Raw genomic sequence first — 27,489 nt, forward strand, 5'->3', positions numbered from 1 at the left:
CTGTCAAGAGTCAATTATCTTAGTCGGTATTCAGAGTAAATTATCCCTTTAAAGATGGTATAGTGCAGGGGTATTCAACTTTCCCTATGAGGTCCGGAGCCTGTTAGTTTTCTGTTCTACCTGATAATTAATTGCACACACATGGTGTCCCAGGTCTAAATCAGTCCCTGATTAGAGGGAAACAATGAAAAAATGCAGTGGAACTGACTTTGAGGTCCAGAGTTTAGTTTGAAGGGTGTAGTGTGTTTGAAACAAGAACACTTACCTCCAGACGGTCAAAGAGGTTCGAAGTTGTTTTTGCTAAGCATCCAACTTGCTGTTTGCAATATTTTGGGGGGGAATTTTTTCTCTCTCCCACAAAAGTAGTGCACTGGGCCCGGTTGCATAAAACATCTTAAGTGTTTCCCTTAAGTGTTTTACCAAAAGGAATAATTTTATCCATACTGAATGAAGCACTTAAGGGACCTTAAGGAAATTCGCCTTAAAATGTTTGGTGCAACTGACTTAACGTTAAATAAACTTTAAGGGAAAAGAACAGGGGGGAATTAACATACAATGTTTTATGCAACTGGGCCCTGGGCCTTTACTAGTCCTGTATTAGTGAACCAATATAGTCGTTTTTGCTTTTCGTTTTTTCTGCAGAATGTTCAGCTAGAAATGTATTGATCAAATATGACTGTCAGATAGATTGGAATAGTATAGAAGATTGTGTTCTCTATTAATTATATTTCTATCTTCAACATGCATTTCTAGATACAGCCCTGCCATTAGTTGAAGGCAGCCAATCCAAAAGTTTCTGAAAAGTAGTCACTTCCTGAGATCTGTATTCAAATAGTTTAAAAAAGTTGTTATATTTGGTATATATATTCAAATAGTTTTAGTCACCCCCTATAGTTTTTTCCTTTCCACAAAGTATAGTTAAATCTATAGTTATCCCAGGCCTGGCGTGGCGTTCTCTCTTGGTATGAACATTCCGTCTTTCAAGTATATAGTCTTATTAACAGAGCTGGCACCATGACCTTTGACATGTGATGCAGTGCTGGGTTTACCATGGACCTCTGCCAGGCTGCAGGTTCAACAACTAGACTGTCTGTCCAAAGACCAAACCACTGGACTGCCAGCATTTGACAAAACATCGGCCCGTTCAGACTGTCAATAGTTGTTAACCCTGTTCCATATCCACAGCATGTAAACGTAAGTGACTCAGTCCATTCTTATATGTCCTGTATGTTAAAAAAATATGTATTTGAGATTTTGGGGAAGAAATTTGTTGGAATATTTTTGTCTTACCTTCTAATTTAATATTGATTTAATATTCAAACTGTATTATATATTATTTAAGATGAGTAGAAATAAACCACATTTTCCCTACATCTGAATGTTGAGTTCCACAGGCTTGGTCTCATATTGAGGTTTGTGATGATGTGAAATGTCAAGCGTAGTATGGGCTATAGTTAAATAAATGTAAAGTCCCCATATTTGGGTAACTTATTAGAATTGTTTTATTCAATTTAGTCTGGAACGAGAACGGTAGCCCATATCTGCAAAAGCAGGGTGTCTGCGGAAAGCTGAGTATCTTGGCTATTGATTAGCGCCTTCAAATATTTTGTGTGACTTACTACCATAAATGGGCATACGAATGTATAAGGGGAGGCCGAGCCGATGACATAATTTCAAGACGGCTGCTACCTATATTCCGGTTAGCGTTGTGAAGCATAAACGAAATAAACACAGAATATGTTGATTCACACAGAAAGCCGGGACTCCACAGATCATGAGGATATCTTATTTGTCTGCCTGTGAACAACCATTATTGATCACCAGCCCGAGAGTCAAAATGTTTATTTTAGACAACGTTTTCACCAAATAGCAAACATCTTACAAGGTAAGCTTCGATTTGGTCTGTGTTTGAGCTATAGCTACATGGGAGGTATCAAAATCATCCTTTGGTTGGTAGGAACACATCTAGCCTATTGTCAATTATGATGTATGACTTAATAGCAACATTTATCTTTGCGCATAAAAAATATGATGTCTGCTTACATTACACGGGATTGGCTACTACGGCACCTTGACAGTCTCTTGTAGCTAATGAGATAAGCTTTCCAGGGATATGCAGTTGACCTGGGTGGGACAAAACAAGGCCTAGAACCTTTTATGCGTAATGCGAACTATTGCTTCCTGGCTCAGAGACTTGGAAACATACCGTGACCACACCTGACACAACTTACTAAAACATCTGCCCATTTCTAGTTATTAGGTCAATCAATCCCTTTTTTTGCTGATATTGTTCAGTTTCTAGCTCTAGTCATCAATAATTCACTTATAGCTTGTCAATGACAGATTACTTTCAAATAAAAAAAATAAAAAAAGTTTGATCTTGTGTATTCTGTACATGTAACTCCTATCTATCTTCTGATAATTTCCTCACAATTTCCCAGATGTCTTCTTTCCAAATATACTAAGTTTTTGCCTTTACATTTAAGAGGTTTAAGTTATCCCATCCAGGTCTGACTGGATGGTTTTAGATCAAGCTATAAGTATGGAACTGACCTAAATAGGAATTGACCCTCATCAACTTCAGGTGAAATACTTTGATTGGGTGAGTTTCCTGGGCATGTGCTGGAATGGACGTCTTTACTCTGAATTCATGTGTGGGCCTGTTTTTGTGTGAATGGAAATGGAAACCTAACCAATGCCTGTCCTCAGCCCTCGGCCTGTGCTGTTGGTAGCTGTGCAGTTGGTACCTGTGTTATCCACTCTGACACTGATTAACGTGCTGATGGCCTGTTTGTCCCAGCCTACAGTGCCTTCAGAAAGTATTCACAAGCATTGACTTTTTCCACATTTTGTTGTGTTACAGCCTGAATTTAAAATTGATTAAATTTAGATTTTTGGCCTACATAATACCCCATAATGTCAAAGTGGAATTATGTTTCTAGAAATTTTTACAAATTAATTTGAATTAAAAAGCTGAAATGTCTTGAGTCAAAGTATTCAACCCCTTTGTTATGGCAAGCCTAAATAAATTCAGGAGTAAACATTTGCTTAACAATTCACATGATAAGTCACATGGACTCACTCTACCTCATCTCTGCACCCCACACATACAACGATCTGTAAGGTCCCTCAGTCGAAGAGTGAATTTCAAACACCGATTCAACCACAAAGAACAGGGAGGTTTACCAATGCCTCGCAAATATTTACCCATTGGTAGATGGGTAAAAAAACAGACATTGAATATCCCTTTGAGCATGAAGTTATTCATTACACTATGGATGGTGTATCAATACACCCAGCCACTGCAAAGATACAGGTGTCCTTACTAACTCAGTTGCCGGGGAGGAAGGAAGCCGCTGAGGTATTTCACCATGAGGCCAATGGTGACTTTAAAATGGTTACAGAGTTTAATGGCTTTGATAGGAGAAAACTGAGGATGGATCAACAACATTGTAGTTACTCCAAGCCTGTAAGCTTGTACAGAATAAAAATATTACAAAACATGCATCCTATTTGTAAATTAATACTGCAAAAAAATGTGGCAAAGCAATTTACTTTTTGTCCTGAATAAAAGTGTTGTTTGTTGCGAATCCAATACAACACATTATTGAGTAGCACTCTATTTTCAAGCATCGTGGTGGCTGCATCTTGTTATGGGTATGCTTGTAATCGTTAAGGACTGGGGAGTTTTTCAGGATAAAAAATACTTTGAATGGAGCGAAGGACAGGCAATATTCAAAAGGAATCCAGTTTAGTCTGCTTTCCACCAGACACTGGGAGATGAATTCACCTTTCAGCAGGTCAATAACCTAAAACACAAGGCCAAAGGTACACTGGAGTTGCTTACCAAGAAGACAGCGAATCTTCCTGAGTGGCCAAGTTACAGTTCTGACATAAATATGTCTGAAAAGCAATTTGATAGAGCTTGAATAATTTTGAGAAGAATAATGGATAAATATTGTACAGACCAGGTGTGCAAAGCTTTCAGAGACTTACCCAGAAAGACTCGGCTGTAATCACTGCCAAAGGTGATTTCTAATATGTATTGACTCAGGGGTGTGAATACTTATGTAAATGAAATACCTAAATGCTGTATTTCATTTTCAATACATTTGAAAAAAAAATGAAAAACCTGTTTTCATTTTGTCACTGTGCTATTGTGTGTAAAAAGAAACATCTGTTTAATCCATTTTGAATTGAGGCTGTAACACAACAAAATGTGGATGAAGTCAAGGGATATGAATACTTTCTGAAGGCACTGTATGTACAGCCTTACGTAAGGCCCACACGTCCAGTACATACCATATATACAGAACACACACTTTTCCCAAGGAAGATTGTAACAATTTTAATATACCACGTTACTTGATGTTGCACCTATTTCTTTTTCATGTGTTTCATCTGATCAGGCTTGTTATCAGTCGGATGCAGGTGCACATTTCTCTTTCTGTACAACATGTTCTGTGATTTGGTTTTGAGTATTCACGTTTCCCTCTTCCATCCTGCCTTAATTACACTATTGTTAGAAGAAGGAGTGTTACTCTGAAGTCTCTACAAGTGCACTGGAGTGGCAACAGTAAAAGTAACTGGTAGTCTAGACAAGGTTTGAGACCAAATTAAATAAATTATTTCCTGTTGCATCTGTCCTTTTACAGGCTGTGAGCAAGATATATTACCACTATTTACCACTCAGGATTGGCAATTGAAACTGTTTTAACTCTGAGCAATGCAAACAATGATCTTTCCTCAAATAAACAGATATGATCATATAGTTTTTGTTGAGTATGTACAGTATGAAGAGTGAAGACAACATTATTTTGTTGAGTGACTTTGTGTGCACTTGAGAATATCTATGTGGTATTTGAATGTGACTCTGCATACACTTTCTCCATCCCGCCCTCCATGCTGCAGTAGGACTTCTCACTGACTGGTCCCGGTGAGGGAGGCAATAGACGACAGCAGCAGCCACAACGTCAGCCCAACATTATCCCCACCATGGCCTGTTCTCCTGAAAGTGGGACAGACATTTCTTCCCTGCTCCAGCTCCAGGATGTGGGCTCCAGCAAGGCCCAAGAGAGGGGGAGCTCCCCGGGACTCCTGCCCGCCCTCTACAGCCCTCCGAGTGGCATGGAGAGCCGCACATTCTGCATCCCCTCTCCCTACACAGACAACAGCCATGATTACAGCCACAGCCACGGACCCCTAGCCTTCTACAACCCCTCTATGCTCGGCTACAGCAGACCACCTATCTCCGACAGCCCTTCTCTATGTCCACCCCTCAGTCCCTCCCTCTTCTGGCCCAACCATGGCCACGGCCAGCACAACATGCCATCGCTGACCCTGCACTGCCCCCAGCCCCTAGTGTACAGTGAGCATAACCCCCACGCCCCCTGGGTGGAGCCTAAACCCCACGGCCTCAGCCCCAGCAGGTAGCTACAAGCCTTCAACATCTGACACACCCTCATTTTGTATCTTTTAATGTACACACCTGTATTATTTGACCTTTTCTTGTTCCCTATAACATCTCAGATGGGTAAACAATAGGAGACAGCCTCTTAACAAAACTGAGGCTTCTACTTTGGAGTTTGTTCGTTAAACATTGATTGACGTTCCTTCTCATAGCCCTCTCCTCCACCCTACCAAGCTGCTGGGGAAGAGACTGGAGGATGGAGAGGAAGTGAACTCCTCCTCAGCCAGCTGTGTGGTGGTGAAGGCAGACATGCACTTCTGTGCCGTGTGTCATGACTACGCTTCGGGCTACCACTACGGCGTGTGGTCTTGTGAGGGCTGCAAGGCCTTCTTCAAGAGGAGCATCCAAGGTATGACCACCAGGGGAGCTGTGTTCGATCATTACCATGTCTACCCTAGGGACTGTGGTCATGGTGGCCACCCTCGGTCTCAGTGCCCTGTAAGGTCTGCCACTCCAAAAAAAATTCTCTATATATATATATAATTTGGTTAAAAAAAAACGTTTTCAGTGTAAACTTAAAACAACTCGAACCAGATATAAAGTATGTAGCAAAGATAATGGAGCTACAGTACCAGTCAAAAGTTTGGAATGAGTAGGTGTGTTCATTCTCTCAACCAGCGTCATGAGGTAGTCACCTGGAATGCATTTCAATACACAGGTGTGCCTTGTTAAAAGTTAATTTGTGGAATTTCTTTCCTTTTTAATGCGTTTGTGCCAATCAGTTTTGTTGTGACAAGGTATACAGAAGATAGCCCTATTTTGTAAAAGACAAAGTCAATATTATGGCAAGAACAGCTCAAATAGGCAAAGAGAAACGACAGTCCATCATTACTACCGGGGCCGCGATCCGGGCCGCACGGAAAGGATAAATATATATTTTTTTAATCGGTAAAATTAAATAATAATTATATACAATTTTAGGCTATTTGTGCAGTAATTACATTAAACTTGGTGCAGTCTGTTGGTCCTTTTCTCACCACTCTAATATTTCTGTCACGCCCACAACAGTTTACAGATTTTGAACTTCAGTAATGCGCGCACGGCGAGTTCATCATGGTCTGCGTGAGCTATGTTGCCCGGCAACTTTGTACTAACTAGCTACGTTAGCTGACATAAATATAAACAAACAAACGTTGCTTCTTCTGAAGGGGCAAGGGGGATAAAAGGCCCAACGACCATGTCGATAATGTAGAGACGGCAGAACCCGAGACTGCAAAAAAAAAAAAAGAGGGAAAAAAGCCTTGTTCAATAGAAAATAGGGTGAGTCCTACCTAAAATATGGCTTTATTGCGACAGGTGACTCACATGGAGATCGCTTGCAGAAAAAAGTCACCACTGGCAGCACATTTCAATAACGAGGAAGGGTCGCAAAACTCGCTTACCTGTGCGACATATTCACCCTGCTAAACGGACTAATTCTGTCACTTAATTAAGGGGAGAATTGACAACTGTCTTTAAGTTGGCAGATAACGTGGCTGCATTCAACGCCAAACTGGAAATGTGGGGACGGCAAGTGGACAGGGGCATATTTGACATGTTCCAAACATTAGTGGGGATTTTGGGAGAGACTGAGACTGAGCCGTCTTTCTCCCAGCTGGTGCGCGATCACCTAGCTTCGCTGTCAACAGAGTTCAAGCGTTACTTCCCAATCGCCAAAGACCCACGAAGTGTGAAGGAAAGGATCCGCGACCCATTTGTGAATGTCCCAGGTGAATCGTCCATGCAGGAAGATCAACTCCTTGAGGTTACAAATGACGGTGGCCTTAAAAGTATGTTTGAGAACCTAATCTCTGCTGACCTTCTGGATTAAAATCAAGGCTGAATATCCGAGATAGCCACAAAGGCACTGAAAACATTGCTTCCATTTCCAACATCCTATCTCTACGAAGCGGGGTTTTCCGCAATGACGGCGACAAAAACTTAGTTACGGAGTAGACTGAACATAAGGAACACCCTTCGGGTATCACTGTCTCCCATCACCCTTAAATGGGACCGTCTTGTTGCCTGGAAACAAGCTCAGGGCTCCCACTGATTCAGTGACATGGTGAGTTGCAATGTTTTTATTATATGGTCGTTAGAGAAAAATATGCACTTTGTTTTTATAATATCATCACGTTAGACCTACTTAAACTAAAATGTTATGAAAAAGCGGCTATACTAAACTTATAGGCCTAATCGATATTCTGGTCGTGTCAAAAATATTGTCTATATGAGACCGGTCCATGGTGCAAAAAAAGGTTGGCGACCGCTGCTTTAAGACATGAAGGTCAGTCAATCTGGAAAATTTCAACAACTTTGAAAGTTTCCATATGCAGTCGCAAACACCATCAAGGGCTATGATGAACCTGGCTCTCATGAGGACCGCCACAGGAAAGGAAGACCCAGAGTTACCTCACCCTCAGAAATTGCAGCCCAAATAAATGCAACAGACACATCTCAACATCAACTGTTCGAAGGAGAGTGCGTGAATCAGGCCTTCATGGTCGAATTGCTGCAAAGAAACCACTACAAAAGGACACCAATAAGAAGAGATTTGCTTGGGCCAAGAAACACGAGCAATGGACATTAGACTGGTGGAAATCTGTCCTTTTAATCTGATGAGTCCAGATTTGCGAATTATTATTTTTTTGGTTCCAACCGCCGTGTCTTTGTGAGATGCAGAGTAGGTGAACGGATGATCCCTGCATGTGTGGTTCCCATCGTGAAGCATAGAGGAGGAGGTGTGATGGTGTGGGGGTGCTTTGCTGGTGACACTGTCTGTGATTTATTTAGAATTCAAGGTGCACTTAACCAGCATGGCTACCACAGCATGCTGCAGTGATACGCCATCCCATCTGGTTTGTGCTTAGTGGGACTATCATTTGTTTTTCAACAGGACAATGACCCAACACACCTCCAGGCTGTGTAAGGGCTAATTGACCAAGAAGGAGAGTGATGGAGAGCTGCATCAGATGACCTGGCCTCCACAATCACCCGACTTCAACACAATTGAGATGGTTTGCGATGAGTTCGACCGCATAGTGAAGGAAAAGAGGCCAACAAATGCTCAGCGTATGTGGAAACTCCTTCAACACTGTTGGAAAAGCTGGTTGAGAGAATGCCAAGAGTGTGCAAAGCTGTCATCAAGGCAAAGGGTGGCTACTTTGAAGAATCTCAAATCTAAAATATATTTTGAGTTGTTTAACATTTTTTGGGGGTTACTAAATGATTCCATATGTGCTATTTAATAGTTTTGATGTCTTCAATATTATTTTACAATGTAGAAAATAGTAAAAATAAAGAAAAACCCTTGAATGAGTAGGTGTGTCCAAACTTTTGACTGGTACTGTATTTATTTTTTTAAATAAGATCATCTTTGAGAACTAACAATCACCAAAATAAAACCTAGACAGTCAGGGAGAATCTAAAATTCCCAAAATGTCATGGCATGGGGCCCACGTTGATTTTGTTATGTTTTAGCATAAGAACACAGCATAAGTCATGGCAAAATGTTTAGAATAGGAAGAAACTATCTTTAAAACAGAAACATTTTGTCTCTGTGGCCAATAGGAGTGCCTTAAATTTCTGCTATTGCCCCCCCCCCCCCCCCCACCCCCACGCTAACTTGGCCATCGCTGCTGAAAGAAATCCTAGGGGTGAACGCTGAATAAGGTTGATTGTAGGTTGATCAGATATGATGTATAGTACAGCCATGTAATATCTCCTACTGTCTCCATCTATCTCATCTAGGCCACAATGATTACATTTGTCCAGCAACTAACCAGTGCACTATCGACAAGAACCGCCGTAAAAGCTGCCAGGCCTGCCGCCTACGCAAGTGTTATGAAGTGGGCATGATGAAGTGTGGTAGGCAGCCATCTTCCTAATCTAGTCTCTCCCGCTAGTTGTGTTTTGAAACCTAACCTTCAATAGAACATTTGGCAACAGATACTGCTTGTAGAGGTACAGTATCTGTAGGAGTGAAACCTCTCTGTTGCTTGTCTGTGTTGTTGTCCAGGTGTGAGGCGAGAGCGCTGCAGTTACCGGGGGGCGAGGCACCGGCGTGTACCTCAGGGGCGGGGGGCGCCAGGCGGGCTGGTGGGGGTAGGGACCAGGGCACAGATGCGTCTGGAGGGGGGCTCCCACCCTCAGCTGGAGGTGCACCACTCGTCCCTGACCCCAGAACAGCTGATCTCCTGCATCATGGAAGCGGAGCCGCCAGAGATCTACCTGATGGAGGACCTGAAGAAGCCCTTCACTGAGGCCAGCATGATGATGTCACTTACCAACCTGGCTGACAAGGAGTTGGTCCTCATGATCAGCTGGGCAAAGAAGATCCCTGGTGAGACACCTGGAGGGTGTGTGTGCCTGCCTGCCTGCCTGTGTTTCTGTCTGTCTGTGTCTGTCTGTCTGTCTGTCTGTCTGTCTGTCTGTCTGCAGCATATGTGCAAGGCTGAGTTGGTGTCCCAGGTCTATATGTGAGATAGGAGGTATATGTCCAAAGAAAGAAAGACTAGCTGTCTGGCTGTAAACCCTTCGCACCCTACCCTTTAACGGTGTCCATTACTGTAGTAGTTGGCCCTTAGCCTTCTCTTTATGCCACATACAGTACTGCAGCCAGGCACACAGCTGTGTAGTCCTGTTGGACAGGATATCACACAGGCTATGAAGGGGTTACTACTCCTCTCCTCTCTATCCTGCTGGTGAGCATTGTTCCCTCCTCACTCAGGGTTTTAGAGGTGTGCCCAGCAGGTGCCCTCTCAGGGGAGATGGGACTGAGTTCACACACACACTCTTGTCTGAGATGGGGTTTAGGGGGTTTGGTGAAAGAAGGAGATGTGACAATTAGCTTGTATTGTCTGCGATAAAGAAGAACAAAAACTCCACAGACTAGATATGCATTGTGGATTTTTGTTTAATCATTGGAAGGTGTCTCAGTATTTGGCTTTGTTCCAATGTCCATCCTTCAGTACTTGTACCAACAGACTGCTGGGAGCTTAGGGTGTCTTTAGTGTGTGAGGGCTCGACCATGCATTTAATCTGTCCTTTAATTAGTCCCTCTAAAGTTAGGGGTCTTTTAGTTCTTTTTATGTTCTCTGGTTACCAGACTCAGTCCTAGTAAAGCTATACAATAGCTACAGTGAACAATGAACACTCATTTCCCACACTTTCTTTTCATAAATAATGTGTGTGTGTGTGTGTGTGTGTGTGTGTGTGTGTGTGTGTGTGTGTGTGTGTGTGTGTGTGTGTGTGTGTGTGTGTGTGTGTGTGTGTGTGTGTGTGTGTGTGTGTGTGTGTGTGTGTGTGTGTGTGTGTGTGTGTGTGTGTGTGTGTGTGTGTGTGTGTGTGTGTGTGTGTGTACTACAGGCTTTGTAGAGCTCAGTCTGACGGACCAGGTGCACCTGTTGGAGTGTTGCTGGCTGGAGGTGCTGATGCTGGGTCTGATGTGGAGGTCTGTCGACCACCCTGGGAAACTCATATTCTCACCAGACCTAAAGCTCAACAGGTACAACTGCTTATGTTTTACTACTAAGCTTCAAAATACAGTATACCGGTATAAGATTAAATATCACATCTTCAAGTAAAGAAATTTGACATAATGCATTTCCTGTCATGTCTTGGTCAGTATTAAGTGCATCCTTTTTTATCTAGAAAAGACCAAACTGCAAAATAATTGTTTTTAAATTATGTTTTTTACTATGTGTCCAGTTAAAAGCATGTGTTTTAATATGTTGTGTTGGAAAGACAGTCCTGGGGTTGCCTCTCCCTCTTCACTGGTCACTCCCACAGGCTCAGGCTCATTAGCTTTCACCAATACGCCTGGAAAAGAACACTCACATTCTCAGTACCCTCTGGGGCCAGCATTATTCACTCTATGTGTGCGTGGGTACTGATAAGAATGATAGTGTTACAGTGTGTTCTCCCTAGAAATTGCTGAGGTTGACCTCCCATAAATCTATGAGCTATATGAAAATGCAATAATACCGATATCAGTGTTGGCTTCAAACGATTGGACAGAATATTTTCAAATTCCTGATTGATTAGTATTTTGAGGTTCTTAAGTTAAAATGTTGAGTTTTGTTTTGACTTTGAACTTAGGCCATATCAAAGTCTTAATTTGCTGACAAAGCACCTTTTTGAATTGTCAGTAAACAAAAGGTTTGTGTCTCTAAATCACACGTCCCACTTTGTTTGTCAGAATTATACATGTGTGTTGTTGCCTAAAAAACTTTAGCATTGGGGTTTGTTTAAAAATTGAATGTTGGTTATTTAGCTTTATTTCTGGTTTTGGGTAAATCTGATCAGGCCAGAAGGTTAGAGGATTTATTGGCCTTGAGAATGATCTCACCCCTGAGACTAAGGTACTGGATGTGTGAGTGCTTGTACTACTTGTCTATATGTGAGGGTGTATGCTATTAACTTGTCTAAGGAGGTGTGTGGCTTTTGAATACAGTAGGTGTGCGTGCACATGTGCTCCTATATTTATTTTCCTATCTTTGAGTTTACGTGTCTGAAGCCTTACAGCAGTGTATGTGAGTGTGTGTGTTTTGTTGTGTGGGTTGGTGTGGTTGAGTAGTGTTTCACCTTTTACACTACCACGGCGACTATCACTATAGGCTTAGCTAACCTTGGTGTGTTCCCATAACATGGGACTTATTGTTCAGTCCTCTGGCCATTGTGTGGCTTTGGCACTGTCTCTTGAGGCTGCCATGAAAAACACATTAAGTTGACAAATGGGTCAGCGTTTTGATTGGACTTTAATTTTGTCACACCCCTCAACAAATCTCTCAACATTAATTGAATTCATTTGTGGCACTCTATTACTAAGAGTTTTTATTACAGTATGTGGGTACCTACTGTTATACAATATGAATAATGTGCAGTGCATTCGGAAAGTATTTAAGATCCTTTGACTTTTTCCACATTTTGTTATGTTACAGTCTTATTCTAAAATGGATTATTGTTTTTTCTCCCTCATCAATCTAATGACAAAGGAAAAAAACAGGTTATTTGAATTTTTTGCAAATGTATAAAAAAAAAACTAAAAAAACGGATATCACATTTACATAAGTATTCAGACCCTTTACCCAGTACTTTGTTGAAGCACCTTTGAAAGCGATTACAGCCTCGAGTCTTCTTAGGTATGACGCAACAAGCTTGGCACACATGTATTTAAGGAGTTTCTCCCATTCTTCTCTGCAAATCCTCTCAAGCTCTGTCAGGTTGGATTGGGAGCGTCGCTGCACAGTTATTTTCAGGTCTCTCCAGAGATGTTCGATCGGGTTCAAGTCCGGGCTCTGGCTGGGCCACTCAAGGACATTCAGAGACTTGTCCCGAAGCCACTCCTGCATTGTCTTGGCTGTGTGCTTAAGGTCATTGTCCTGTTGGAAGGTGAACCTTCGCCCCAGGCTGAGGTCCCAAGCACTCCGGAGCAGGTTTTCATCAAGGATCTCTCTGTCCTTTGCGCCATTCATCTTTCCCTCAATCCTGACTAATCTCCAGTCCCTGCTGATGAAAAACATTCCCACAGCATGATGCTGCCACCACCATGCTTCACCGTAGGGATGGTGCCAGGTTTCCTCCAGACGTGACGCTTGGCATTCAGGCCAAAGAGTTCAATCTTGGTTTAATCAGACCAGAGAATCTTGTTTCACATGGTCAGAGAGTCCTTTAGGTTCCTTTTGGCAAACTCCAAGCGGGCTGTTATGTGCTTCCGTCTGGCTCCTCTATCATAAAGGCCTGATTGGTGGAGTGCTGCAGGGATGGTTGTCCCATTTCCACAGAGATGCTCTGTCAGAGTGACCATCAGGTTCTTGGTCACTTCTCTGACCAAGGCCGTTCTCCCCCGATTGCTCAGTTTGGCCGGGTGGCCAACTCTAGGAAGAGTCTCGGTGGTTCCAAACTTCTTCCATTTAAGAATGAATGTTCTTGTGGACCTTCAATGCTGCAGAAATGTGTTGGTATCCTTCCCCAGATCTATGCCTCAGCACAATCCTGTCCTGGAGCTCTACGGACAATTCCTTCAACCTCATTGCTTAGTTTTTGCTCTGACATGCACTCTCAACTGTGGGACCTTATATGGATGGGTGTGTGCCTTTCCAAATCATGTCCATTCAATTGAATTTACCACAGGTGTACTCCAATCAAGTTGTAGAAACATCAAGGATGATCAATGGAATCAGGATGTACCTGAGCTGAATGTCGAGGTCTGAATACTTATGAAAATAAGATATTTCAGTTTTTTTGTTTAGAACAAATTAGCAAAAATATCTAAAACCTCTTTTTACTTTGTCATTATGGAGTATTGTGAGTAGATTGATGAGGGAAAAAAGAATTTAATCGATTTTAGAATAAGGCTGTAACGTAACAAAATGTGGAAAAGGTCAAAGGGTCTGAATACTTTCCGAATGAACTATATTGTATGTATAATACATATCTTTCCCTCTGTGTGTTTGTAGGGAAGAGGGAAACTGTGTGGAGGGCATTATGGAGATATTTGACATGCTGCTGGCAGCCACCTCTAGGTTCCGGGAGCTGAACCTTCAGAGGGAGGAGTACGTCTGTCTGAAAGCCATGATCCTCCTCAACTCCAGTAAGTCAAATAATTAGTACTTCTGTACTGTATGAGAGGCTGTGTGGGTGTTGAGTGTGTGTTTGTCCCCAGTCAGAGACCTGGAGGTGAAAGCACCTTTAGGAGCTACTTTTGTAATTGGGCATGTTTGCCATATTTCCATTGAGGATTTACACCAGTGTTTTACCCAAAAGACTCAGACTTTTCTGTTTCCATCTACACGGGCCGGCACCCGTGTCTCATGGACCTGCTCTAACTTGGAGCCAAGGCAAGGCCCTGGGTACTTTTCAGCTTGCATTTTCATAACAATGGCTAACTGTGAATTTTAACCTCACAAAGCAACAGTCTTGAATGATGCAGATGTAATTAATTCTGCTCGCCACAATACTTTTTTTATTGTCACACTCCTGATGAAAACACAATAGCACTGTAGCTCACATTAACATTAAACACTGGCGACCCACTGGTGTGGGGGTAAGTCTCAATGGAAAAGCACAAGTTGTTTTCCTCTCCCAGGGATCAAGGTGTCCTATCCCTATCAATGTTCACCCCAGGTTTCAGTGGGGTGACTGACTGCTCTGTCTGTCCTCACTGGGGTCAGAGCTCGGCCACCACATACACTGGCTCCCATCACTGCCAGACTCTGTTGATTCTTTTCCAAAAAAGCTGGAAAAATACAAATTGTGCAACAGAAATCTAGTTTAGAAACTCAGAGCATAGGATTGCGGAATTGTTTTGTTGGACAGAAGTAAGATATGTCTCAATTCCTCAGGCCTACATTTTAATGTCTATTCTTGTTTGGAATGTCTGATTTATGAAGGAGATGTTTGTAGGCTGAAGCATTTTCTCCCCACCAGTGCCATCTAGTGTTTCAAATGCAAATTAATGATATGTTAAGTGATAGTAGGAATTTTTGTTTTATGGAGTTAAAGTAAGTGTGACAGGTGGATGTTTCCCAGTGATTCTGCGTCATAAATTAATAGTTACATAGGGTCTATGTTTGTGTCCACCTGTAGACATCTGCTCTACCTCTCCGGAGAGGGCAGAAGATCTGGAGAGCAGGGGGAAGCTGCTGCGTCTGCTGGACTCGGTGACAGATGCCCTGGTGTGGGCCATCTCCAAACGAGGCCTGTCATTCCAGCAGCAGTCATCCCGCCTGGCCCACCTCCTCATGCTACTCTCACACATTCGCCATGTCAGGTAGACTACAGCTACAGCAATGTCTCACTAGCAGCAACACGAGTCTACTGTGTCAGTGTCTGTTCAGTCAGTCAGTGACATAAAAGCACACCTGCAGATCTGTCCATTGTAATTTCAGTCAGCGACACTTTTTTGGATGTTAATCAAAACAACATTCCCATGCTGCTTCTCTCCACGTCTCCTTAGTAACAAAGGCATGCAGCACCTCTCTAGCATGAAGAAGAAGAATGTTGTGCTGCTCTATGACCTGCTCTTGGAAATGCTGGACGCCAACACAACCCACAGCAGCCGTATGTCCGCAACTCATGACCCCTCTAACAACGACCCCACAGAGCCCCCAGCAGCACCAGCTCCTGCTGTAGACACTCAGCTCCAGCTACAATTCCAAAACCCAGAGGAGAGCCAAACACTCGAGAGCATTAGTAAGTTAACGAAGTTGGGTTAGCCACTGAAGACGTAGAATGTATGTTCACCAATACTCCATGAATCATAATCCAATGTGTTCTCCAGGTACATCCAGCCAGGGTGCTGGCCAGCCGAGAGAGGGGAGATGTGTACCTCAGTGAGAGGGACAGTGACAGGATACAGCGTGGGACATGGTGGGAGACTGCCTGAGACTGTAAATCACCCCAAAGGGGTGACTGGACTGAAGGAGAGGCCAGATTGGCACAATAGGACAAGCGATGAATCTGACCAAAGTCCACACTCTGGGACAGTGTACACCATTCCCAATAGGCTGACTGAGAGTAAAATCTCTTACAGACTGCAGAATGTGTCATTGTGAGGTAAATATTACAGTTGTATCCTTTTCGGATGTTTTTGGTCTATGGAAAAATATGATTTATGACAGTGAATTGACTGTATTTTTGGTGTAATTTCCTTGTATTAATGCAGTTGGTAATGTAGCTAGTAATGAGTACATCTTTTAACCTCTACCAGTCAAAATGTGTCTCCTTTTGATATATTTCTAAACTTTTTCACCTTTATCAGTGTCTGCAACAATTCATACCATCCTACTGTAACTGGCGAACTTGGAAAATGGTGCATGAAGTCCATGCTGTGAACATGATTTATCAAACAGGACTATAGCAATGAGATGTGCATTTGACTTTTTTTTTAATCAGATTGTGGGGTTTCTTTACCTCATACCACCAGGTGCATACTGCTATTACAGTACAGTAACTGTAACTTTTCATGCTGGATGTGTGGAGGGGATGTGTTATGATGTACTCATTGTAAAAACCTACATTTCAACCAGATGAATTTTGTGGCCTTTGATTTAAGATGACTGCTAGTCTCCATTCAAGTTTGTGTGAGAGATCAGAAGCCAAACAAAAACCAGCAACTGCTAGAAACTCACACACTTGTACTTATGCATCCTGATCATACCCTGTCCCTTCTGTAATGATTTGGTGCTTGTGCTGTTTCTGATGTTCAATGTCAAAGTCATATTTGTATTGATAGAAAATCCACATACAGAGCTTGTCATATTGAGGCATTTTAGCCCCAATGGAATTGCAACCAAACATCTTAAAAGCAACTGTGAAACGTGAATGTAGTTCTATTGACATAAGCACAGATTATGGCAAACAATGTTTATTGTCAAGTAAAAATGAATTCAAGCTATTCATCATCCATAAATAAGCATTAAAAAATGTATTCAACTGTACACCATTGTTTTCTTTGTTTCATTGTACTACAGAGCAGTACAAAGTGACTTGACTATGTACACTAATAATGGAGCCAGGTAAATTAACTGTTCTCTGATCAGCTCCAGCTTGCCTGTAATTTTTTACACATGAGTAAGCCTTCTTTGTGAAGAAAGCCAAAGCATACGGACAGGAAACCTTCTAGTCTATACGTACTCTTTGATTCTGCATGTACACCGCAACATTAATCGCTCACTGACTGGCCCAGGTTCATGTCACATATATATTCATATACTGTAGTGTATTTACGGTATTTTACAGGTATGACAGCATCAGATTTTACTCACAATATTCGCAGGAAAGAAAAGTGTAATAGAGCAGCTTCCAGATGGGTACATCCAAACGTTGTTGATTTAGTTCTCCGGTGCTAAAACGATTTGTAAGCCGCACTCAATATGTCCCCCATCAGCCCAGGGTGGCCCACAATCACACAAGGCCTCTGTGGGAGATAGGGTTACTCACACACATTGTATGCACTCATACACACAAAATCATAGGTACACTAGTGTAAATAAAATATTTTTAAACAAAAACAGATTGACTACAGCAAGGCATGTTTGCTACCATAATTCAGTGAAAATTACATATCACAGTGTACATGATTCTAAATCAAACAGACAAAAACAAAATCGTTTTCAGTCTATGTACAAAAATGTGCTATCCACAATTGGTTGTCCTAAGTAAAATGGTAGAAACAGTAATGATCAATATCCTCAGTACTCTGATCCTTTGGTAGCAACTGCAGTTTGCCGTTATTATGAGTATACAGTATCTGCAATGATAAAACAAAGCTATTAAAATAACTTTGAAATATTTTTTTGTATGTGGAAAACAACTCGATGGGGATAATAATCATCTTCACTACATATAAAAATGTTTACTTCAAACCAATGATATGGCTTATTTTCAGAGCCGCATAACTACATGAGCGCTCAACATATATTAAATATAAATATAAATACCTAATTCAATTTTACTTTAGACAATAAAAAAAACAAAAAACATTTGGGGTGGAGAAACAGAACGCTTGGCTCCAGTCTCTGTGTTTTTCGGGTCCGTTTCCGACAGTGGTGGATGGGGACTTTAAAAGGCGGGGGCAGGGGGGTGGGTGTTAGGGGAGTGGGTGTTGTTGCTGTCTCATGTGGGCGGGGGGCCGTTGGTGTAGCGCAGCATGGGGTAGAAGGAGCGGGCAAAGTTGTTGGACAGGGCACAGCTGTAGTCCTCTTCAGACAGAGGCACCAGGCAAGCCAGCACCAGCAGCAGCAGGAAGAGCAGGTGGAGGGGGAAGGCAGCACGCAGTACCCTGTAGAAGAATGGCCGAGCTGAGGAAGAGTCTCCCTTCTCCTCCCTGGCGATGGAGAGAGAGATGGAGAGAAAGGCATTAGTACGGCTATGGACATTAGAGTCAAACGGATAAGAAAAGTTGTCTGAGGACAGTAACGGACAGTGGCATAATCTTTCTCGGTAACATATTTACATCAGTATTCAAGCCCAAGCCCTGTTCTTATCACTCAGGTATTTTGTTCCTACATGTTAAATGAAAAGGGTGTAAAAGGTGTGAGAGATCAGGCGTTTAGATTAGCACGTACTTTCTGCAGCCTGCGTCTTGGACTCCTGCAGCTCTCATTCCAGCTTGCTCCTATACACATACACATCATACCATGCCATTCGATCACATTCCAGTCAATGCGGAATAGCATTTCATATAGATTCATAGTAAACATGCCAAAACATGCTAAATGTATTTTAATCTATGGTTATTACAGAATGTTCACTGTAAATAGCGTTGGAGGCTTGATTGAACCCAACAGTGAACAACCCTAGCAGTCAGCCACTATTTGCATATACTCTGCATTAGAGCACCAGTCTACATGCGTGAATGAAGGTGTACCTTCTGCAGCTGGAGTTGAGAGCTGAGCGATCCCGGAGCAACACTATCCATCTCAGAGCTGGTTGGACACGATTCCTGTGACAGACACAGACGGTACACAAACAGTCACATCATCAGTCAGAGAGACAGACACACCAAACCTGTTGACACTACCAACAATAATAATAATAATACTGTCAATGACTGTACCACAGCACATAAACCCTATTCTCAAAAAAAATGAATGATGGGGTCCTGGTATTGCATAGGTAAATAACCCAATGTTGACGTACCAGCCTGCCTTGCAGGATGTGCAGGTCATTGGCCACCTGGCGCAGTAGGAGTCGGAGCTTGTTGCCGATAACGTGGACCTTCTCCTTTGCCTCGACGCTGTCGTCGGCCGTGGCCTCCAGGAGGAGCTGGGAGGAGATCTCCTGAAGGGAGGAGACCTGCCGCTGGCGCCCACGCAACTCTTCTTCCAGGGCCTGCAACATAGCAGGGGGCGCAAGAGAGACCAGGCCTCAGTCAGCACGCTCGTACAGTAGGACAATTACAGTAACTATTACAACTTATAGGTCAGCTCTATCTTATAATCAAGCTTATTCTATTTCAAATTGCTCTGTGCACATAAAAGTAGGCCAGCTTGTGAACCTTTCTATGCCATGCTAGCAGCTATACTATATATTATGATATATTGTCCACTATGCTCTGTTATTTGATGCTAAACGTTTCTATGGAAGCTTGTTCTCCCTTCCTCACCATGAGTGTGTCTCTGTGCTCCAGCAGGACAGAGTGCTGTGCAAACCGGTCATGGATGTTGACGGCGTAGTGTGTGCTCTCAGCCCTGGCCAGCCACAGCAACATGGAGTGCAGCGTCTCATGGAACTCCTAAATAGATAGTTCAGAGGTCAATAGGACAAGGTTAGTCTTATCCATTTTTTATTGTGTGTCTTAAATTACATCCAATTCCCTACATAGTGTGCTCCGTTTGACCCGAGCCATAGGACGTAGTGCCATGCCCTCAGTGTTTGGTCTGGAATGTGAAGTCACGAGCTCTGACTAGCGGTGCCAAAAGCCCTGGTGTGTCCTAGAAAGCCTATGTAAATTACGATTGCCAGAACGGCCAAATAAAATGTTTTAGACACCCGTTGAGCTCCAAAAGTATTGGGATAGTGACAAATGTTCTGTTGTTTTGGCTCGCTGTACTCCAGCACTTTGGATTAGAAATGATACAACAACTATGAGGTTAAAGCGCAGACTGTCAGCTTTAATTTGAGTGTATTTTCATCTATATCGGGTAAACCGTCTAGAATTTACATCTCTTTTTTTGTACATAGTCATCCCATTTAAGGGGACAAAAAGTTTTGGGACAAATTCACTTATAGGTGTATTAAAGTAGTCAAAAGTGTAGTATTTGGTCCCATATTCCTAGCACGCAATGATTACATCAAGCTTGTGACTCTACAAACTTGTTGGATGCATTTGCTGTTTGCTTTGATTGTGTTTCAGATTAAATTACTGGTAATAATGTATTGTGTCATTTTGGAGTCACTTTTATTGTACATAACAATAGAATGTTTCTAAACACTTTGCTTTGAGAGACTTGTCAAGGATCATATCACCTCCACCCTACCTGACACCCTAGACCCACTCCAATTTGCTTACCGCCCCAATAGGTCCACAGACGATGCAATCGCAACCACACTGCACACTGCCCTAACCCATCTGGACAATAGAAATACCTATGTATCATTTGTCATTCTGACAGAGATCAATCACAGGCAACGAGGAGGCTCCCGGTTGAAATTCTCAGGCAAGATGAAAACAACTACATCGACCATGATCCTTTGCTAGTTACGACTACTTTCACCACAATCGTTAGCAATTTTTTTGGTGCTATTCAGCCACAGACAGAAAGAGTAACCCAGACTCGTCACAGGGGCTATAAGGCTGAAGCATTCGTTTAGAACATTTTCTCACCACCAAATATGGTAGTGAGAGGAAGTCCAGCTGCGGGTAGTGGGAGAGGATAGAACTGGGCCAACATTCTGCCAATTCTCTCATCGATGAAACATCCGATCTCAATATGTTTTTCTGTTCCCAAAACTAGAATATTTTATAAACAAAGTTTTATAGACTTGAAGCTTTGCCAAAGTAAAAAAAAAACATTGTTTAAAAGGAGTGCAGGGTCGAATTGCATGCTAAAACACGCTAAAATGCGCCAATATTTTTATTTATTTATTTATTTCACCTTTAATTACCCAGTTAGGCCAGTTGAGAACAAGTTCTCATTTACAACTGCGACCTGGCCAAGATAAAGCAAGGCAGTGCGACACAAACAACAACACAGAGTTACACATGGAATAAACAAACTTACAGTCAATAACACAATAGGAAGAAATATATATATACAGTGTGTGCAAATGAGGTAAGATTAGGGAGGTAAGGCAATAAAATAGGCCATAGTGGCGAAGTAATTACAATTGAGCAATTAAACACTGGAGTGATAGATGTGCAGAAGATGAATGTGCAAGTAGAGATACTGGGATGCAAAGGAGCAAGAAATAAATAAATAACAATATGGGGATGAGGTAGTTGGGATCCTGCTAGCTCGTGCTTGGCTTTGCCCACTTCCTTGCTTGTTATGCCCACTATGCTTCATTTGCTAGCAGTGTAAACGACAGGTTAGTTATAAATATATTTGATTCAGCCCCATTCAGCAATATGGCGTGCTTCAAATACTTCATGCTCCATTAGGAGTATTCCATAGGAATATGTGGATGACGTCAGTACTATCTACTGATTTTCATTTCTATATGCGTAGTGTACGATGGGGAATACGGTATCATTTGAGATTTGACCTCAGAGTGTATCGTATCGAGTTGTTTCCCTCACCTGGCACTGCATGAGTGCGCTCTGCAGTCGTTCTTCCCAGCTCTCCAGGCCGACGCAGGCTTGTGTCCAGCTGTGATTGGCTGTCCTCAGGCCCTCCTGCAGCTCCTGCAGCTCAGCACTGTCCCCACACTGGAAGTCCTGCCCACTCAGGTTGATGGAGATCATCAGAGACTTGTAGCTGTTGAACGTCTTCTGCATCTCCTGGACAGAGAAGAGGAAAATAGTGTTTCTTGTTTGTCCATAAATCAAAGAATGTTTCACATTCATCTCTTTTACTAATGAAATAAAATCCCTACTTTTTGTCTATTGTTGCTCCACTGGCGTCACAGGACCTGTATCATACTTGGGCCCTCACCTTGAGTCTCCTGATGTTGCCCTCCATGTCTCGGATGCTGGTAGCCGGGGCCAGCCTCTGCAGCCTCTCTAGCTCTGGCAGCACATGGCCCAGCCAGGAAGTGATCTCACTGAGGTCAGCGTTCAGCTTCTGCCACTGCTGCAGGTCCTGTTTGATGCACAGCTCGTCACTGAGGGCCTGGGCCTGCAGCAGCTCCCAGCGCTCGATCACACCTGCACAACAACAGGTCACAATGGTTATAAAGGCCATTGTGGCAGATGTAAGGCCTAGTCCCAGCTCTGTTTGTGCTGTCTTTCCAAACTTTGCAACACAAAACAAACAGATCTGGGACCAGGCTAGCAGATATAAATATAGCAGACAGAATATAAATGGCTGTAGATCAGTGTGTGTTATCAATGACACCTACCAGTCTGTTTGTCTGCGGTGGTTAACGTGGTGAGGCCTTGGTCCTCCAGCTCCTCGTCATTTAAGATCAGTTTGACCCTCTTCACACTGTCGATACTGCCACTGCACTCTGACATCAGCTTGACCTGGCCCACGGACACAGACATGCCAATGTCACTACCTATCATCACTATCATCAACTAACAGTTATGTCTTTATCCAATGATGTTACTGTATATACAGTTTAATTTGTGTTTTGAGAAATAACAGGCAGACTGTATGGTGACTTACATAGCCCTGCTGGTGAAAGGGGGTGCTGGTGATGTGGGTGGGAGAGGAGCCCAGGATGATGTCCCTGGGAACATGTTTCCTCTCCTGTGGCTCAGGGGAGTGCCAGCTGGGGGGGTCTGTCACCGACTTCACTGGGATGGGGAACAAGAGGAGGAAGCAAGTCAGACTAGGGCAAGATGGTTCTAGGTTCACTGAGTGGTTATGGGCAGTTGGGCTCCCCTATGGCCACTTTGAGATTCACTTATGCTGAAAACACAGATTTTTTTTTTAACCAAATGTACATGCACACTCGACCAAAGGAGATGCCATGAGTATGCCATGACAACTGACTACATGCAGCAGAACACTCAGTAATCAAATAGTGAATCTACAAATACCATCATTAAATCCAGTGATGTATAATCATGCAGTGGTGTGTATGAAGATATACAGATGCAGGTGGTTGTGGTCAAGTCATGGTCAAGGCCTGTGGTGGGACAGTGTTATTAACATCCAATAATGTACAAAACCAATCTGTAGGCCTGTATGTCCAGGGGAAGGGGGATATCAGAGCTGAGATATTGGGATGGGGAGGGTCATGCCCGGCCATGATAACCACACAGCAGTTCAGACACATGCAGGACAGGAGGCAGAGTGCCTACCCGAGACTGCTCTCAATGCTTTGGCAGTTGCCTTAACAAAGGACTCTGAGCTCTCAGTGATTTCTACATCTGCAAAAAAAGAAGGGTGTCAATAGGTACTCTTCTCTTAGACCACTATGGATAGAATGGCTCTCTTCCGCACACTCTTCTTCATTCATGTTCATTCACCTGGTAACAAAGACTGAGACAAAGCCAGGTACAGGAGACTAGAGAAGTCTATCAGTGGTCATTACCTGACATGGCGCTATAGTAGGTAGCATCCTCCTCATCCTCATGGGATGAAGATCCCCCCACGTCCACAGTGTGATCCCACTCCAGGGGGATAGAGTCCACGCTGACTGGGGTCTCTCGCCCCGAACACTCCAGAGGGGGGGCCAAGAGACGGCACACGGCCTGCCGTCCCAATGACTCGCCCGTCACTCGGGACTCATCCTCCTCCTTTTCCTCTTCGTCTTCCTCCCCCCAGGAACTTCCAGCCAGCTCCGCTGAGTCCTCCAGATCTGTGTCGTGGTCAGACAGGTCCCGCTCCTCCTCCAGAACCTGAGGGAGAAAGAGGTAGGGATACCAACCTTCAGTCATACTGTGTAGATGCATAGCATTTCCAATTATACTTTCCTAAAAAGCATCTTGTTTGTAAGTGTAATTGTCCAGGAATGAAATGGATTCATATCCACAGTTTCACAGACTGGAGTTATATGACTATTTGACTGTTAAATGAGGTGAGCTAGAGTGTGTCATAGTGTTGCGGTGAAAGGAGATGCAGCCCACTGACCGGGCGTCTGTTGATGAGGCGGTGGTGGAAGCGGGCCACCCTGCCAAACACCTCCTGGCAGTAGGAGTGCAGCTCCTCCAGCTCATCCTCTATCAGCACGGCGTCCAGAGGAGCACTCTTCTGGATCAGGTTCTCCCCAAACACGATCAGAGCATCGATCTTATTGGTGTTCAGAGTGATCTCCTGCTGGAAGCCCTGAGGGAGGGGAGACCAGAGAGAGAGAGATCAGCTCTCAACCCGCCAGCCAAACATTAAGCAGAAACACATCGTATCAATAGTTGAATAGAGGAAAAGGAAAGGAAGATGGATAGACTATAGTGGCCAGTGGGAGTCAACGTACATTGAGCTGCCTCATCTTGTCCTCGATGTCGCTCTCTGAGAAGTGCTCGACGTTGGTTAGCTGCAGGTCCATCTCAGTGAGCCAGACCAGGATACCCTCCCGTGTGCCCTCAAAGTCTTCCCTCTGAGAGGTAAAGTGCTGCAGGAGACAACCGAATAGAAGATTAACATTCAGATCATTTAGTAGAGATATGGTATATCACTAAAATTGAGTGATTTGTAAAACCAGCACTAATCAGCATAGGAAATAACAGTGCATTGTTATTTCAAAATCAGAATTCATCAGCATTGATATTGAACTAGATTGAAAGCAAGTTCATTCAATCTAATGTGGAATAACGGATTTATTCTTGGCAAAGGAGAAAGTATATTCATAGCATATATGGAAATATCCTATAGAGAGAGAATTTAGCTGCTCTGTCCAGGCAATGTGGGGAAGGGGCAGAGGGCGACAGAAGTGAAGGTCCCTAATCAGATGCTTCTTTAAAAAAAGATTCTCCATCTGGCTCCAGCCACATGCCACAATGGAAACAGCTGCTTGGCAACGTGACTGTCCTTGCTTTTTCACCATCAGAGAGGTGACCTAAATACAGCAGGCTTAGAGCTGATGCTGAGCTAACGCATCACTCAGATCACTACTCACATCTACACTCAGAACCTAAAATAGCACACTGGTGACCTTACACATCAGCACTATAAGATAGAGCGTGTTTTTACGTGACTCTTGAATAACCCCAATCTGTTCACATTCCCATTCTGACTTGACCTTACCCACCAGAATTTCAGATGTTGACCTTAGGGTAACTGATTCAGTGAGGAAATATTGATAACTCCTCTCACCCTTAACCCCTATCCCCTGACATCTGACCCTCTCACCTTGAGTCTACGGAGAACGGCGGCCACCCTCTTCTGCAGGCTGTCCCAGCGCTGGTTGCCCTCGTGAACCATGACCTTGAGTTTGCTGGAGGCGTCGGTGCGGTTCTCTCTGGCCAGACGGCGATACTGCTTGTTGACCAGCTCTAGCTGGGTCAGCCTCTCATGGACCTGCCTCTGGAAAGCCTGGGGGTGGAATCAGGGAGTAGGGGGGCAGGGAGATAGGTCTGGGTTAAGACTGACATCAAATATATTTTAAGAGTGATTGATGTTGAATGGAGAAACATGTTGTGTTCTGCACTCTAGAGTCTAAGAATAGATGAAAAACATGGCAACGCTTCCCGGTGAATACATGTAATCAACGCAAATATTGATTCCTCTATTCGATATAGTTCAACAATTACATGCACGATTATGTCAATTAAATGTTCAATATCTGTCACGTTCCTGACCTATTTCTGTTAGTTTTTGTGTGTTAGTTGGTCAGGACGTGAGGTTGGGTGGGCATTCTATGTTTTCTGTTTCTGTGTTGGTTTTGGGTTACCTGGTATGGCTCTTAATTAGAGGCAGGTGTTTGGCGTTCCTCTAATTAAGAGTCATATTTAGGTAGGCGTTGTCACAGTGTTCGTTGTGGGTGATTGTCTCCTGTGTCTGTGTTATGTCTTACACCATACGGGATTGTTTCGGTTGTTCGTTTCGTTTCGATGTCGTCTGTTACCTGTACGTAAGTTTATGTTTAGTTATGTAAGTTTATGTTCAGGTCTCGTCAACGTCATTTTGTTATTTTGTAGTTTGGAAAGTGTTTTGTTTCGTTTCGTGTGCCATCGTAATTTATAATAAAGATGGCTTATTTCCCAAAGCCTGCGTTTTGGTCTGAGGATCCTTCTCTCCTCACCTCATCCGAGGATGAGGAGAGCGACAGCCGTTACAATATCAACCATGGTCAATCTGGAGGCAAAAGAAACACACACCTGTTTAGGCGAGGTGCTGGCTAGCGGAGTAGAACACTTGAAAATGAAAGAGAGAGCCGCACACTCTAGTAGCTCAGACGGAATAATTTAATAACCAACGTTTCGACAGCCAAGCTGTCTTCATCAGGTTATAACGTAATTTCAGCCATGGAAACATACTGTAAGAGCAAGACAATCATATTTGGTAAATAATAGTGTCATACAGCTATTCTGGTTGCTCTCAAGAAAAAGAGAGGGCTTCAGCAGAGCCCAGATTAACCAGCCTAATCTCTGTTAGTAATCCATACAAACACGGAAGGCCGAAGGGTAATTGTCTCTAGTCACCACATGAGAACCTGACTACTCGTAAACAGAATGAATACTCTGACCAAAAGCTTTCTCAAAAGTACAGTGGCAGATGTGTCGAGAATGTTTTGGTGTGAGGGCTCATAGGTCATCAATGGGTGTTTTTGCTGACCTCAAACTTCTTGAGTTCCTCCTTGGCGCTGGTATAGAGGACATCCGCCGAGACAGGGTTGGCCGCAGTGCGCTCAGCTGTCCTCAGCCAGTCCTCAAAGCGGGAGTAGTCATCTAGGAACTTACACCACAGTCGCCATGTTTCCTCAATCCTAAAAGGAAGAGGTTGTAGAAAGAATTTATAAGCTATATATAAGGGGCTACCTTTTTGACAGTCGTTCATTTGTTTCTGTGTTTCTGTGTTTCTGTGTTTGTGTGTTTGTGTGTGTGTGTGTGTGTGTGTACTGTATGTGTGTGTGTGTGTGTGTGTGTGTGTACTGTATGTGTGTGTGTGTATGTGTGTGTGTGTGTGTGAGTTCATGCCTCACCTCATCCTCCTCTCCATGGACATGGCACAGATGTTCCTCCAGCGGCGGTCCAAGCTGCGGGTGGTCTGTTGGATGGAGTCGTTCTCTGTGTCGCTCCCACAGGCGTCAGCATCGTGGAGAAGAACATCACAGAGAGTCAGAACTGACGCTACGCCCTCCGTGTGCTGCTCAATGTCCCGCTGCAAATCCTGCATACAGACACAGGAAGATATAGTTAACTGTTTAGATACACCTGAATAACACCCATTGCTTTTGAAGTAAGTCCTCAACCTCCACAACACATCTCCTGTCAGAACAATAGAATCTTTCAGAAGCTGCGGTTTGTTCTCTGGAATCTGGCGTTG

The 27,489-nt window shown here is 43.4% G+C and overlaps 2 protein-coding genes across 7 annotated transcripts in view; one reads left to right on the plus strand and one right to left on the minus strand.

Annotated features, from left to right (window-relative positions):
• esr2b (estrogen receptor 2b) overlaps window positions 1-16,890 on the plus strand; it is a 28,778-nt gene extending 11,888 nt beyond the window's left edge. Inside the window, exons 2-11 of one of the 6 annotated variants that reach the window (XR_011670662.1) lie at window positions 4,915-5,429; window positions 5,623-5,819; window positions 9,200-9,316; window positions 9,468-9,791; window positions 10,817-10,955; window positions 13,909-14,042; window positions 15,038-15,221; window positions 15,408-15,643; window positions 15,732-16,006; window positions 16,212-16,890. Coding sequence is in view for 5 of the 6 variants with exons in the window: in XM_071365879.1 (XP_071221980.1) it covers window positions 4,915-5,429; window positions 5,623-5,819; window positions 9,200-9,316; window positions 9,468-9,791; window positions 10,817-10,955; window positions 13,909-14,042; window positions 15,038-15,221; window positions 15,408-15,643; window positions 15,732-15,787 (1,902 nt within the window). In the remaining variant the exon portion in view is untranslated. Of the gene's footprint in view, window positions 1-1,089; window positions 1,195-4,911; window positions 5,430-5,622; window positions 5,820-9,199; window positions 9,317-9,467; window positions 9,792-10,816; window positions 10,956-13,908; window positions 14,043-15,012; window positions 15,222-15,407; window positions 15,644-15,731 lie in introns of those variants that run through there. The other 5 variants (XM_071365880.1, XM_071365883.1, XM_071365879.1 and 2 more) reach the window with 5 other exon arrangements.
• syne2b (spectrin repeat containing, nuclear envelope 2b) overlaps window positions 16,802-27,489 on the minus strand; it is a 139,463-nt gene continuing 128,775 nt past the window's right edge. The window contains exons 112-127 of the mRNA XM_071365033.1: window positions 27,146-27,333; window positions 26,779-26,929; window positions 25,354-25,536; window positions 24,479-24,616; window positions 24,139-24,333; window positions 23,600-23,906; window positions 23,367-23,435; window positions 22,726-22,856; window positions 22,457-22,580; window positions 22,051-22,262; window positions 21,696-21,896; window positions 19,560-19,688; window positions 19,094-19,285; window positions 18,822-18,896; window positions 18,520-18,569; window positions 16,802-18,278 (exon numbers count right to left, since the gene is read on the minus strand). Of these exons, the coding sequence (XP_071221134.1) occupies window positions 18,068-18,278; window positions 18,520-18,569; window positions 18,822-18,896; window positions 19,094-19,285; window positions 19,560-19,688; window positions 21,696-21,896; window positions 22,051-22,262; window positions 22,457-22,580; window positions 22,726-22,856; window positions 23,367-23,435; window positions 23,600-23,906; window positions 24,139-24,333; window positions 24,479-24,616; window positions 25,354-25,536; window positions 26,779-26,929; window positions 27,146-27,333 (2,556 nt within the window). The 3' untranslated portion in view covers window positions 16,802-18,067. The remainder of the gene's footprint in view (window positions 18,279-18,519; window positions 18,570-18,821; window positions 18,897-19,093; window positions 19,286-19,559; window positions 19,689-21,695; window positions 21,897-22,050; window positions 22,263-22,456; window positions 22,581-22,725; window positions 22,857-23,366; window positions 23,436-23,599; window positions 23,907-24,138; window positions 24,334-24,478; window positions 24,617-25,353; window positions 25,537-26,778; window positions 26,930-27,145; window positions 27,334-27,489) is intronic.

The sequence above is a fragment of the Salvelinus alpinus genome, chromosome 25 (assembly GCF_045679555.1).
Source record: "Salvelinus alpinus chromosome 25, SLU_Salpinus.1, whole genome shotgun sequence".
In the NCBI taxonomy this organism is placed as follows: domain Eukaryota; kingdom Metazoa; phylum Chordata; class Actinopteri; order Salmoniformes; family Salmonidae; genus Salvelinus; species Salvelinus alpinus.